The 15567-nt window shown below is 41.3% G+C and overlaps 1 protein-coding gene across 6 annotated transcripts in view; it reads left to right on the forward strand.

The window, feature by feature from the left end:
* The window catches only part of aspg (asparaginase homolog (S. cerevisiae)), a 61540-nt gene that overhangs the window by 19625 nt on the left and 26348 nt on the right, over nucleotides 1-15567 (forward strand). For all 6 annotated transcript variants that reach the window (XM_043697532.2, XM_043697531.2, XM_043697534.2 and 3 more), the window contains exons 7-9: nucleotides 1150-1262; nucleotides 4568-4753; nucleotides 8944-9057. In XM_043697532.2, coding sequence (XP_043553467.2) covers nucleotides 1150-1262; nucleotides 4568-4753; nucleotides 8944-9057 — 413 coding nt within the window. The remainder of the gene's footprint in view (nucleotides 1-1149; nucleotides 1263-4567; nucleotides 4754-8943; nucleotides 9058-15567) is intronic.

Genomic DNA, 15567 nt, shown 5'->3' on the forward strand with positions numbered 1-15567 from the left:
GAGCTGAATTCCAGAGGTGAGGTGAGAGTGTTAGCTCTTGACGTCAAGGTTACTTTTGACCGGGAGTGGCATCAAGGAGTCCTGGCAAGACTAGAGACAATGGGAAAGCTCGTCATTGGTTGGAGTCCTACTTAGCACAAAGGAAGATGGTTATGGTTGTTGAAGGTCAGTCATCTCAGCTCCAGGATATCTCTGCAAGAGTTCCTCAGGGCAGTGCCCTAGGCCCGACCATCTTCAGCTGCTTCATCTATGACTTTCCCTTCACAAGTGGGGATGTTGGCTAATGATTGCACAATGTTCAGCACTATTTTCAACTCCAATACTGCAGCAGTCCATGTCTAAATGTAGCAAGACTTGGGCATTATTCAGGCTTGTAGCAAGTAATGCCACACAAGTGCTAGGCATATGCCATATTAAATGAGTGAATCTAACCATTGCCCATTGAAATTCAATGGTGTGGCTATTACTGAATTCCCCAACTATCAATGTCCTGGGGTTACTATTGATAAGAAGCTGGATTGGATTCGTTATTTAAATATAGTGGCTGCAAGACCCTGCAGTGAATAACTCATCTAGAAGGACAAGGGCAGTAGGTAAATGGGAATATCACTGTCTACAAGTGTCCTTCCAAGCCACTCACCATTCCAACTTGGAAATATATTGCCATTCTTTCACTGTTGCTGGGTCAAACTCCTGGAACTCCCTCCCTAACAGCACTGTAGGTATACCTACACCAAATGGTCTACAGTAATTCAAGAAGGTAACGTCACTGCCTTCTCAAGGGCAACTAGTGATGGCAATAAATCCTGGCCCAGCTTGGAATACCCATGTCCCCTGAATAAATTTATAAAATTTTCTGTTTATGGGAGTTTACTGTGTGCAAGTAAACAATGTATTTGCTTTATTCTAATACTGGCTTCACTTCAATTGCTGTACTGCATTTTGTGATATCCTTAAGACTATAAACTATAGGAACATCAAGACTGCTCCACCTTTTGATCATGGCTAATATGTTTCTCCAACTCATTCTCCTGACTCCTCCCTGTGACCCTTGATCCCTGAGATGCTGTGGTTGTGTAAGATGCATTTTTTCTTTCATTTGCTTTTTGAACTGCAGGTGCAGTGAAATTATATTTGCTTTCTTTCTAGTCAACTGGGACACTGTCTGGCGACCAAATACAACTAAGAAGTTCATGGTACATACTAATATGAATCGAAATGTGGGATTGTTAAGGTTATTCCCAGGAATTACTGCTGCTACGGTAAATAATTGACAAAAGATTTTGTAGTGATAAAAATGAAATTACATCTGTGGCCTGGATTATTTTCTTTGAAGTGGGCCATTTCCTGATGTTGTAATTTGACCTCCTAAATTGCCGTGCCAACCCACCACTTTTTTTTTTGTCCCTACAGATTTGAGGTACACAGCAGTCAGGGTTACCATCTTCCAAAGCAGATAAAAGGCAGAAGCAGAGATGTATGAAGGCAGCCATTAAAAGATTATTTCAATTTCATGGAAAATCAGTCCAGTTGTTTGGATGTGTTGTCATCATAAATAACTCCACCGCATAGTCCTCAGTACTGTACAGATGCCCCCCATTCTACCATCTAGCCCCTCAAACACCCTCTCCATGTTCACTGTCCCAATGTCCACAATGTACAGAACTCTTGAACTTTGGAATATCTTCAAGATGCTCATAAAACTATCAATTTAACCAAGACTTTCATACCACCTGTATAATTCATTTCATGTCTCCTTAATGCTGTATAAACTAACTCTGCTGAATCTATTATTGGGGGTTGTAGCCCATCTAATACTTCATAATGAATTTCCATTACACAGCTGAATAAATAAAACAATTAGTTAAATCCTTTGACGTCAGTAAAAGTGTTTAGCCAACTGTTTAAGCTTAGAAACAGATGCCTGAGCTGTTATTCAATGTAAAGATTAATTCACAGATGGGAACTGACACAGTCAAATCCGAATATTGATGTTATTAATGCAAAAATGCAATGTACTCCCATCCAAATGGAGACTTTTCCACTTTTACAATGCTAGACAACTTATTGGTCACATCTTTTTTTTTAAACCTTAACACTAATCATTTCATTAAAAAGATCTTTAACTACATAACATTTCTTAAAGCATCATGTTTGTGGAGGTGACCAGAGAGCAGGCTGCACTATACCGAATATTGTGCAACATGGTAGGAATAATTAGTGATCATACAGTGAAGGTACCCCAGAATCGCAATAATTATAATATGATTGAATTTGACATTCAGTTTGAGTAGAGAGGAATGGATCTGAGACTTTTTTAAATTAAATACAAGGAAATATAAGGCTATGAAAGCAGAGCTGATCAAACAATAGATAATTAGAGACCTGACAAACAACTTAAGGATATCTCAGAGTATACATGTAGTTCTTCTCCTGTAATGCCATGGTTGCATTCCAGTGAAATCTCGCTGAATAGAAAATTGCTTAATAAAAATAATGGGGCCTATGGGCAGAGTTGGGTTAGAGGCAGACCAACAAAAAAAATCACTCATGATCACTGAAAAATCACCCAAAAGCCTAACAAAAAGTATATAGCAGCCTGAATGAAAGTTTAAATCATATTTATTAACAAAACAAAAGTAAATTCAACGCATTACATTGAAAAAATATTGTTATTGTTAGGATAGAGGGTCATCATCATCATCACCTTCAGATGCATTGTGTTGCAGAAGTGGATGGCTGTAGTTGATTGTCTTCTGACTTGCGGGTTGGTTTAAAAAAGGCATCCAGTTTTTGTTGCTTTGCCCTTTTGCTCCTGTCTTGAAGAAGCTGTTCATAGGGAACAGGATGATATTGAGTGAACTGCTACCCTGCGGTTGTAGTTGTTGCTCTCTAAGAGCTGCAACTGTGTCTCAATTTCCTTCAGGATAGAAGACAAAACAGAAGTGGTGCTGTAACCTGGACTTCATGTTTTTCATCTCCAGTTTCCATTTCCCCCTCAGCAACAAGCTGTTGTAGATCAGCTGTAGACAGGTATTCACAGTGGGACTCGAGCAGCTCTTCAGTATTCTCACTTCACACTTCTCCTAAGGCAACCTGCTTTGGAAGGGCAGCACAATGCTCTTTGATTTTTGAGCGTTCCTTTGAAGGTTCACATCCTTTAAAATTGTGAAAAAAATCCAGGAGCAGCTGCCGCCAAACTGCATGCTGGCAGTCCTTACTGACATCGCCCCAAGCCTCCACAATAATGACAATAATCTTTGATGTTAAAGCTCCTCCAAAATTGAAGAACGTGCTGTCCTTATTATCCCTTACAGTAGCTGCAATCATCCTCTTGAATGTGCGTCTCAAATAATAAGCTTTAAAAGCTGATATTGTCCCCATGGATTGAATGAGTGAGGTTGTGTTTGGAGGTAGAAATAGCATTTTGATGTTTTCAGAAAGCTCACTAATGGTGGCAAGCTGGCTTGATGCATTATCCAGGATGAGGAGAGCCTCGAAAGACAATTTTCTTTGCCTGCAATACTGCCTAAAAACATCTTTCAAAACATCGACAATAAGGCCAGAAAAAATTTGCTTCACCATCCAATCCTTTTAGCTTGACCTGAAGTAGATGTCCAGAGTGGACTTCAAGGCTCATGACTTGGCAAAGTGGTGCACCACCACAGGTTTAAGCTTTAAGTTTCTATTGGTGTTAGTGCCCAGCAGCACAGCCCATACACTTTGTAACATCTAGCTTGTCTTCCAAAGTTACAGTCTTTCTTTTGCATTTATCACCCATAATTTTGTCACCAGGACGCTTCCTCCTAAGTTAGTGTCCTCCTGAACTATGCCTCTCCTATGCCAAAATTATTTTGGAATAATTTTTTTATTTCAAAAAATAAAGCTAGCCAGTATATGCTGTTGGCTATTTTTTTTTACATTTATTCATGAGCATTGTTGACATGATGAGCATTTATTGCCCATGCCTTGAGCAGGTGGTGGTGAGCCACCATCTTGAACTGCTGCAGTCTACAGGGCGAATAAAGGGATGGTAAAATATTTCCAGGATAGGATGGATTGTGTCTTGAACAGGAACATGCAGATGGTGGTATTCCTTTTCAACTGTTGCTTTTGTTCTTCTCAGTGGTGGGGGCCATGAATTTAGAAAAGGTTTATTTGGTAAATGCAACAGTTGTCCCTGTCTTCTGTAGTGGGGACAGTGAATGTCAATCATGCAGTCTGCTTTGTTTTGGATGCTGCAAGCTTCTTAAATGTTGTTGAAGCTGCACTCACTTATACAATTGAATAGTATTCCACCATGCTCCTGATGTGTGACTTGCTTGGAGTATGTAGGAGAAACAGTTTCTAGCTTCTGTCATTTTTGCAATATGAACTTTATGCCACCTTTTTAATTGTGCTGATGAGATTTAATTTTGTTTTCAAGTGATTAAGCTGGCATTAAAATTAAACTAAGTTTGGGATTTAAAATAGTTTTGATGCAATAAAGTTCATTATTGCTGTCAGATTTAAGCAATTATTTTGTATTTTGTACAGTTTTCATTTATGGGTTCATCCCCTTTTTCAGGTAAGAGCATTTCTCCAACCACCAATGGAAGGAATTGTTTTAGAGACATACGGAACAGGCAATGCTCCAGATAATCGCCCAGATATGTTAGAGGAATTTAAAAAAGCCATTGATCGTGGAGTATTGATAATAAACTGTACTCAGTGTTTGAGGGGCTGCGTTAGTCAATCATATGCAACAGGAAAGGTGAGTCACCAATCTACTTGAAAGATTATAACTCCAATTTCCCTTTGTGCTTAGTATTGCTGCTTTGGCTCTGGGAGGTTCATCTGTTCTTTTTAACTTTAATGAACATTTAATGAATTTTAATGTTGCTGTGGAGCACATGAGTAAATAATCTTGCCCATGATCACTATTTGTTCCTCCAAAAATTGAATGAATGAGAAAATTATTTTGAGTTTATTAAAAGCTAGAGAGGTCTGTAAGTAATTGAATGTTGGAACTGGACTTTTCTTTGGGCTGTGGCCCTGGTGTGAGAGAGTGAGACATGTGAAAAGGCAGGCAGTCTGCTTTCTTACCAGACACTATCACTAACTCCAATGGTATTTTCAACTCTGGAGTTGTCCTCAATGTGGAGGTAGCTGTATTGGTGTTTTTGGAGGGAGTGGTTGGGGTCACAGTGGTTTCTAACTGTTACCTGAGTCAGAATATTGTGGATTCAAGTCTCACTCCTTGACTTGAGTACAAAAATCATAGCTGAAACTTCAGTGCAGTACTTTGGGAGAGGTGCACAGTTGAAGGGGCTGTCTTTCATATGTGAACCAGAGAACCAATCAGACCTTTCGGATGGATGTAAAAGATTTCATAACATGATTTTTAAGAAAAGAGCAGCGTAGCTTTTCTGGTGACCTGGCCAAATCTTATTTTTCTATCAACACAACAAAAACATTATTTGGTCAGTAATCATATTTCTGTGTGCAGAGATTGCATCATGCAGATTTGATTTCCATCTTTTCTACAATGCGTGTGAATATCTAAATACAAGAAAACATTGCTGTTTGACGCGGTGAGTTCTAGCCTCCCATCATCCTCTCTGTGAAAAGATTCCTACTCAAATCCTTTCTTAGATTCAGAGATAGATGGCTATGCTCCCTGATAATTGATACCTCTGCTAATGCATAAAGTGCTTGCCTGTCCAATCTATCTATGCCCCTCTTAACATTATAAACCTTTATCAGGTCCCTTGCAGCTCCAAGGAAACAATCCCAACCTATTCAATCTTCCTGCATAGCTCAGATCTCCAAGCCCAGGAAGCATCCTGGTAAATCTCATCTGCACCCTATTGATTGCAATCTCATCCTTTCTATAATGTGGTGACCACAACACCAATTGCAGCCTTTGTACAGTTACAGTATAACTTCCCTGCTCTTGTTTTCTCTATCTTGGCTAATAAAGACAAGTATCCCATATCCAGTCTTAACCACTTTATCCACTTGCAGGAATCAGTGGATGTGCACGCCAAGGTCCCTTAGATTTTCAGTGCTTTCCAGGGGCCGACCATTCATGGTGCAATCCCTTGTGTTGTTAGCCCTCCCCAAATCCATTACCTCACACTTCCCCAGATTGATTCCATTTGCCACTCCTGTGTCACCTCACCATCCATTGGTATTCTCCTGCAGATTATAGCAATTCTCCTCATTATATACCGCCCTAGTAATTATTGTGTTAGTCGTGTTGTGAGTTTGGAAAGAGCTGTCTAAGAATTGTCAATGAATTTCCGCATGCTTTGTATAAAATTTATACACTGCATGACTGAGCATCAATGGTGAAGGGAATGGATACTTATGGGTGTGGTGCCAGTCAAGTTGCTGCTTTGTCCTGGATGGTGTCAAGCTGCTTCAGTGTTGTTGGAGCTGCACTCATCAAGGCAAGTAGGCAGTATTCCATCACACTCCTGACTTGTGCCTTTCAGATGTGTACAAGCAATGGCGAGTCAGGAGGTAGGTTACTTGCCAGTATTTCTTGTCTCTGACCTGCTCTTGTAGCCATTGTATTTATATGGCAGGTCCAGTTGAATTTCTGAACAATGGCAACCCCTCCTCCCCCAGAATGTTGATACTGGGGGATTGAGTGGTGGTAACACCATTGAAGGTCAAGGCACAGTGATTGGATTGTCTCTCATTGGCGATAGTCAATGCCTGACATTTGCAATGCACAAATATTATTTGCCCCTCTTCCTGCACTTTGTTAAGCTCTAAAGTGACCATATTCTCAAATGTGCTATCCATGAACCTCCCAACGTTGTGAATGCACTGTGGTGCTCCCAGCTTTGCTGCTGCTCCTTTCCACCTTGCTCATGGGTCCCCAGCAGGTCTGCCACTGGTCTCCATTCTTGTTGCTGCTTTTAACCTTGTTGCTGCCACTCCTGAGTCTTACACTGGTCCTCTGCCTCTGAGGCCTCACCTTGCCAGTTTCTCCCACTTGTGATGCTTTGTGTCTAGGGGGTCCCTACCTCACTGTCTCCTTTTTGGTTTCAGTTCACTGAATTTGTTTATTCTAAATGACCAACCGTCTGAGGCAGATAGGTACTCCAAATATTTAAAGGCCCCTAACCAAGATGGCATACATGTATATCAGTATAAATGAAAGTGACTCAGCTTCACACTAAGGCTGTGCTTTGTCGTATTTATTGCTTGATGAAGGGTAATAACATTAGCCCTAATGTATTTTAATAAAAATCGGTTATCACAGAATTGTTACTAATATAATTTCTGTTTAAAACTGTCAATTCATTTTTTAAAAGTTGTATTGTGAACAGTTAAAGAATGCCTCAAAGTCAGCTCTTAAGGGGCTGAAAGTCTAGTTTTGAGTTCCATCTGTCCTGGAAGTGAGTTATACTGTGTCTGAACAGGATGATTTAAAAATAATTATGACTGCTTAATAGGTGATGGAAGTATCTTCCAGATTAGATGATGATCGTCAGTCAGTGACACCTAATCTACTGGTGTTCATGCAATTTATTCAGCAACATAAGTTATAAACAAAGATCATTGGTGTCCTAGTTAAGATGGTTCTTGCTCCCAACCATCTTGAGTGACTCATTATGCCTCTCCTCTCCCATATCATCTTGAAATCTATGTTGAGTGTCTTCAGTGAGTTACTTCACCCTCTGCAGCTGGGGCCCTGCTCTGTTGGTGAATTGGCCATGCTAAATTACCCATAGTGTTAGGTGCATTAGTCAGAGGGAAATGGGTCTGGGTGGGTTACTCTTCGGATGCTTGGTATGGATTTATTTGGCCGAAGGGCCTGTTTCCACACTGTAGGGAATCTAATCTAATCCAAAAAAATTTATTTTAGAAATGGGTGGCACGATGGCTCAGTGGTTAGCACTGCTGCTTCAGAGCACCAGGGTCCCAGGTTTGATTCCAGCCTTGGATGACTGTCTGTGTGGAGTTTGTACAATCTCCCAGTGTCTGCGTGGGTTTCTTCCGGGTGCTCCGGTTTCCTCCCACAGTCCAAAGATGTGCAGGTCAGGTGAATTGGCCATGCTAAATTGCCCATAGTTTTAGGTGCATTAGAGGGAAATGGGTCTGGGTGGGTTACTGTTCGGAGGCTCGGTGTGGTCTTGTTGGGCCGAAGGGTCTTTTTCCACACTGTAGGGAATCTAATCTATTCTGGTGTTGCCATTAGGGTCTGACTTTGACTCATTTGCCAGAGCCAAATAGCCTGTGGTCACGACCCAAACAAGATATCCTCAACATTGAAACAGTCCTTCATTAACTTGATCTTGTATAATCATTTGAAAAATTTATACTAGCAAAAATTCTATTAATCTAGTCTTTGATCTCAATTGATAACATAGTTTTTGCCATTTGTCCTACTCCCTTCATGTAGTGTACACTTAGAATTCACATCAGGGTGCCTGAATTGACTGACATCACACGAGTCATGGATCCGAAGCGGAAATTTGAACTTGACCTTTTACCTACTAGGAGTTCACATAAAATTCACATAAAAATGATGCAGAGCACAAAATATGAAAAGAAATTACACATTTTCCTACATTTGGTTGAGCAGAATATACTTCTGCAATCCTGTTTTGCCTCTGATTTGATAACTATGCCTGTGCTTTGACAAAAACACATCATTGGTTCTGTCACTAAACCCAATTACAGGACAGGATGCAACAGAGAACCTGTTATAAAATTATTTTAAATTACATAGCTCCGTGGAATTTGTGTGCTATTTATCAATCCTAAAGTGCAAAATCAGTTCCTGCATATTTGGACAATAGATTGTTAAATCTAATATTAATTCTGAGCATGATTAGTTATGGGTCAATGTGCAATCATTTTCACACTAATTTCATTATATACTATAACTTTCTTCAGCTTCAATTGAAATTTATTTCATGTTCTATTTACTTTCAATTTCAGGCCCTCACAGATGTAGGTCTCATTCCAGGGGGTGACATGACACCTGAAGCTGGTTTGGCTAAATTGTCCTATGTACTAGGCAAGGCTGAACTAAGTATTCTGGAGAAGAAGAAGGTATGTATTTCAGTCACAGATTTGTGTAATAGTGCTGTGTGCACTTATTTCCTACAATACCATATTTTAGTTCCATTGAGCAGTGAGAAGGATGAACAAGCATCTTTCTCTAAAGGAGTTGCACCATATTTTTCTTGACAACAGGGCAGTCCAGTATTTCTTTGGCAAATATCTTTTGAAATGCCTCAACCTGGATGATCCCTGGGAGTTTCTGAACCCTGCCATCAGGCTGAAATGTGGGTCAGAATTGTCTGACCTTCCTTGGGGTAACTAATTAATGGCCAAAGCTTGCAACTTTAAGGCCGGGTTGTTGACTGTGGAGGACCAATCAGAAGCTTGCCAGCAAGAAAGAAGCATCAGGTAAGAGAGGGAGAGAACACCTGGAGGTGCCCTTTTCAGCTGCCAAAGGAAAAGATTCCATTTGATTTTGTAATTCAGATGTACTGTCTGATATTTTAAGTGAATGGAATGACCCACCCGCTGTAGCAGTGTCATAGAGTCACACAGCGTGGAAACAGACCCTTCGGTCCAACTCATACATATCGACCAGACATCCCAATCTGACCTCGTTCTATTTGCCAGCTTTTGGCCCTTATCCCTCTAAACCTTTCCTATTCAGATACCCATCGAAGTGCCTTTTAAATGTTGTAAATGTACCCATTACCTCCATTTCCTCTGGCAACTCGTTCTATACACACACCACCAATGCTTAAGTTATCCATGCAATGTAAGAGACTAGAAGTGGATAATCTATTATAGAATAATCTCAACAGATATTTATTACAATCCACACTGAAGTGCATAAATATTACAGAGCAGTATTGTTCCTTTCGTGTGTCATGCCTAAAGTGATCTGCATTTCGTTGGAACTTGTGATCTTTATACCCTTCTGTTAAATGCTCCCATGCAACAATGATATCACCCGCAAGACTTTTAAAAGTACACTGATGCATTTATGGTGAGGCAAAATACAACACCGGTGTCAGTTAGCTCAGTTGGCTGGACATCTAGGCTTGCATTGCAGAGTGATGCCAACAACATGGGCTCAGTTCCTGTGCTAGCTGTGGTTACCATGAAGGTCCTGCTTTCTCACCCGTGCCCCTCGCCTGCGGTGTGGTGACCCTTAGGTTAAACCAGTTGTGTCTCTCTAATGAGAGAACAGCTGCATGGCCCTCTCAAGTAGCTCTCAAGCTGTGGCCTATGGAATTCTGCAGGTTCAGAGACTTTCCAAAAGGTCTGAGAACTAAATTACTCCAGCTCAATTTTCATGTGAAATATATTGAAAATAAGAAAGTTTCTAATTGAAAACTTGTTCAATAGTTATAAATTTATTTGCATCAATATTAACCTTGCTACCAAATAAAAGCCAAATGATGCTGTAAATCATAAACAAAAACAGAAATTGCTGAAAAAGCTGAGCAGACATTTCATTACCCTACTAGGTAACATCTTCAGTGGGCCTCATGTGAAGCAATGCTGAAAATTCCTGCTTTCTATTTATATGTTTGGGTTTAGTCATAGAGTCATAGAGATGTACAGCATGAAAACAGACCCTTCGGTCCAAACTGTCCACGACGACCAGATATCCCAACCCAATCTAGTCCCACCTGCCAGCACCTGGCCCATATCCCTCCAAACCCTTCCTATTCATATACCCATCCAAATGCCTTTTAAATGTTGCAATTGTACTAGCCTCCACCACTTCCACTGGCAGCTCATTCCATACACGTACCACTCTCTACATGAAAAAGTTACCCCTTAGGTCTCTTTTATATCTTTCCCCTCTCACCCTAAACCTATGCCCTCTAGCTCTGGACTCCACGACCCCAGGGAAAAGACTTTGTCTATTTATCATATCCATGCGCCTCAATTTTGTAAACCTCTATAAGGTCACTCCTCAGTCTCCGACGCTCCAGGGAAAACAGCCCCAGCCTGTTCAGCTTCTCCCTGTAGCTTAAATCCTCCAAACCTGGCAACATCCTTGTAAATCTTTTCTGAACCCTTTCAAGTTTCACAACATCTTTCCGATAGGAAGGAGACCAGAATTGCACGCAATATTCCAACAGTGGCCTAACCAATGTCCTGTACAGCCGCAACATGACCTCCCAACTCCTGTACTCCATACTCTGACCAATAAATGAAAGCATCCCAAACGGCTTCTTTACTATCCTATCTGCCTGTGACTCCACTTTCAAGGAGCTATGAACCTGCACTCCAAGGTCTCTTTGTTCAGCAACACTCCCTAGGACCTTACCATTAAGTGTATAAGTCCTGCTAAGATTTGCTTTCCCAAAATGCAGCACCTTGCGTTTACCTGAATTAAACTCCATCTGCCACTTCTCAGCCCATTGGCCCATCTGATCAAGATCCTAATATAATCTGAAGTAACCTTCTTCGCTGTCCGCTACACCTCCAATTTTGGTGTCATCTGCAAATTTACTAACCGTACCTTTTATGCCCACATCCAAATCATTTATGTAAATGACAAAAAGTAGAGGGCCCAGCACCAATCCTTGTGGCACTCCACTGGTCACAGGCCTCCAGTCTGAAAAACAACCCTCCACCACCACCCTCTGTCTTCTACCTTTGAGCCAGTTCTGCATCCAAATGGCTAGTTCTCCCTTTATTCCATGAGATCTAACCTTGCTAGTCAGTCTTCCATGGGGAACCTTGTCAAATGCCTTACTGAAGTCCATATAGATCACATCTACTGCTCTGCCCTCATCAATCTTCTTAGTTACTTCTTCAAAAAACTCAATTAAGTTTGTGAGACATGATTTCCTACGCCATGTTGACTATTCCTAATCAGTCCTTGCCTTTCCAAATACATGTACATCCTGTCCTTCAGGATTCCCTCCAACAACTTGCCCACCACCGAGGTCAGGCTCACCAGTCTATAGTTCCCTGGCTTTTCTTTACCACCCTTCTTAAACAGTGGCACCACGTTTGCCAACCTCCAGTCTTCCGGCACCTCACCTGTGACTATCGATGATACAAATATCTCAGCAAGAGGCGCAGCAATCACTTCTCTAGCTTCCCACAGAGGTCTCAGGTACACCTGATCAGGTCCTGTGGATTTATCCACCATTAACCATTTCAAGACATCCAGCACTTCCTCCTCAGTAATCTGGACATTTTGCAAGATGTCACCATCTATTTCCCTACAGTCTATATCTTCCATATCCTTTTCCACAGTAAATACTGATGCAAAATATTCATTTAGTATCTCCCCCATTTTCTGTGGCTCCACACACAGGCCGCCTTGCTGATCTTTGAGGGGCCCTATTCTCTCCCTAGTTACCCTTTTATCCTTAATATATTTGTAAAAACCCTTTGGATTCTCCTTAATTCTATTTGCCAACGCTATCTCATGTCCCCTGATTTCCCTCTTAAGTATACTCCTACTTTCTTTATATTCTTCTAAGGATTCACTCGATCTATCCTGTCTATACCTGACATATGCTTCCTTCTTTTTCTTAACCAAACCCTCAATTTCTTTAGTCATCCAGCATTCCCTATACCTACTAGGCTTCCCTTTCACCCTGACAGGAATATACTTTCTCTGGATTCTTGTTATCTCATTTCTGAAGGCTTCCTATTTTCCAGCCATCCCTTTACCTGCAAATATCTGCCTCCAATCAGCTTTCGAAAGTTCTTGCCTAATACCGTCAAAATTAGCCTTTCTCCAATTTAGAACTTCAGCTTTTAGATCTGGTCTATCCTTTTCCATCACTATTTTAAAACAATAGAATTATGGTCGCTGGCCCCAAAGTGCTCCCCCACTGACACCTCAGTCACCTGCCCTGCCTTATTTCCCAAGAGTCGGTCAAGTTTTGCATCGTCTCTAGTAGGTACATCCACATACTGAATCAGAAAATTGTCTTGCACGCACTTAAGAACTTCCTCTCCATTCCTTTAGCACTATGGCAGTCCTATTCGATGTTTGGAAAGTTAAATTCCCCTCCCATAACTACCCTATTATTCTTATAGATAGCTGAGATCTCCTTACAAGTTTGTTTCTCGATTTCCCTCTGACTATTGGGCGGTCTATAATACAATCCCAATAAGGTAATCTCCCTTTCTTATTTCTCAGTTCCACCCAAACAACTTCCCTGGATGAATTTCTGGGAATATCCTCCCTCAGCACAGCTGTAATGCTATCCCTTATGAAAAATGCCACTCCCCCTCCTCTCTCGCCTCCCTTTCTATCCTTCCTGTAGCATTTGTATCCTGGAACATTAAGCTGCCAGTCCTGCCTATCCCTGAGCCATATTTCTGTAATTGCTACGATATCCCAGTCCCATGTTCCTAACCATGCCCTGAGTTCATCTGCCTTCCCTGTTAGGCCCCTTGCATTGAAATAAGTGCAGTTTAATTTATTAGTCCTACCTTGTCCCTGCCTGCCCTGACTGTTTGACTCACTTCTGTTCTCAACTATACCAGTCTCAGATTGATCTCTGTCCTCTCTATCTCCCTGGGTTCTCCTCCCCCACCTTACTAGTTTAAATCCTCCCAAGCAGTTCTAGCAAATTTCCCTTCCAGTATATTAGTCCCCTTCCAATTTAGGTGCAATCCTTCCTTCTTGTATAGGTCACTTCTACCCCAAAAGAGATTCCAATGATCCAAAAATGTGAATCCTTCTCCTGTACACCAGCTCCTCAGCCATGCATTCATCTGCTCTGTCCTCTTATTCCTGTTTTGACTAGCTTGTAGCATTGGGAATAATCCAGATATTACAACCCTTGAGGACCTCCTTTTAAAATTTCTGCCTAACTCTCTGTAATCTCCCTTCAGAATCTCAACCGTTTCCCTTCCTATGTCGTTGGTTCCAATGTGGACAATGACCTCTTGCTGGCCCCTCCACCCCTGTTCTGGGTAATCCAAGTTGGAGGACACGAAAAATTTCTGGCTTTAAGAGCTGCTCCTTTTTTTTGAGTTATTTTAGGTGCTGGAGGTGATTTCCTCAAATTCCAGGAGCAGCAATTACTGTTTTATATGCTGTTGCATTGTTTTGGAACTTTGGAAAAAAAAGTCAAAACAACAGCAGTTTTAAAAGGGAGAAGAGCAGACAAAGGAAGCACATGGTGAGGACAGTGCAGGAGAGAGAGCAAGAGAGAGAACCTGCATAGTTACTGCCTTTGCTGTTTTTGAATACATGTGTCGCTGGACATCGGAGTGCCTCTGGGAAAATTAACAAACAGTGAATTTTGCAACTAATCTTGGAGGAACCGGTTTGGGCAAAGTTCACAACACAGAATCAGATAAGTTAATTGTTGTTTTAAGTCTGTCCAAGAGAAAGGCTATATTAGTGAGTACAGTGGGTTCTTTCTAGATTCTATGTTTTTGGAGTTGAGTCTCTTGATTAAACTTAAAATATAAGCCATAGCTCTTAATTTAATCTGGGGCATTTTTTTTTCGAGGAATAAGACGGTGTTATTTTCTGGGTCTGTAGATTGTGAAGGAGCAAAAATGGCCTTTGCAGTGAGATAAACATCTTGTCAGATGTGGGAGTTTAAAGAGAGTTTAAAGGTTACTGCGAATTATATCTGCCATAAATGCTGTTGGATGCGAATCTTATCAGACCGAGTGGATCGGTTGGAGAGACAGAAAGAAGCGATGAGGAATTTGCAACAGCAACAGTATGTGATGATGGCAGTTATAGGAAGGGGGGAAAGTCTCAGACACAGTCACATGGATAGGATAACTCCGGGAAGGGTAAGAGAGATCGGCACCAAGGGCAGGAGTCTTTTGTGGATATACCCATTTCAAACAGGTATGCTGTTTTGGAAAATGTAGGGGATAATGGATTCTCAGGGGAACACAGCACGAACAGCTAAGTTTCTGGTATTGAGACTGGCTCTAATGCAACGAGGGGTACGTCGGCTTCCAAGAGATCAATTGTGTTCGGGGATTCTGTAGTCCGAGATACAGGCAGATGTTTCTGTGGCCAGCAGAGAAAAAGCAGAATGGTGTGTTGTTTCCTGGTGCCAGGATCAATGATGTCTCAGAGAGGGTGCAGAATGTTCTTTCTTTGGGTTGGTGATATCATTTCCTGTGGTGAAGTCAATTTCCTGTTCTTTTCTCAGGGGGTGGTAGATGGAAACACCACAGGAAATAACATCACCACAGGAATTGACACCACCAACCCAAAGAAATCCAAACATATAAATCGAAAGCAGGAGTTTTCAGCATTGCTTCGCATGAGGCCCACTGAAGATGTTACCTAGTAGGGTAACAAAAAACTTCTGGAAATGAACCTTTCAGCTCAGCGAGCAGACCTACATCTAAAACCTCAACCTGAGCTACAAATCTTCTCAAAACTCGCTAAGCTGAGCAGGTCTGGTAGCATCTCTGAAGAGAAATCAGAGTTAGCGTTTTCAGGTCTGGTGTTCTGAGGAAGGGTCAAACCTGATCTTTTTCAGCACCTTCTGTTTTTGTTAACCTTCCTACCATCAATCTTGATCTTCATCACTTCTATGCATACTGATTGTTAGAAAAATCCAGCCAGAA

Source organism: Chiloscyllium plagiosum, unplaced genomic scaffold, assembly GCF_037043375.1.
Source record: "Chiloscyllium plagiosum isolate Xiang-an unplaced genomic scaffold, Cpla_swu_hap1 HiC_scaffold_8, whole genome shotgun sequence".
Lineage (NCBI taxonomy): Eukaryota > Metazoa > Chordata > Chondrichthyes > Orectolobiformes > Hemiscylliidae > Chiloscyllium > Chiloscyllium plagiosum.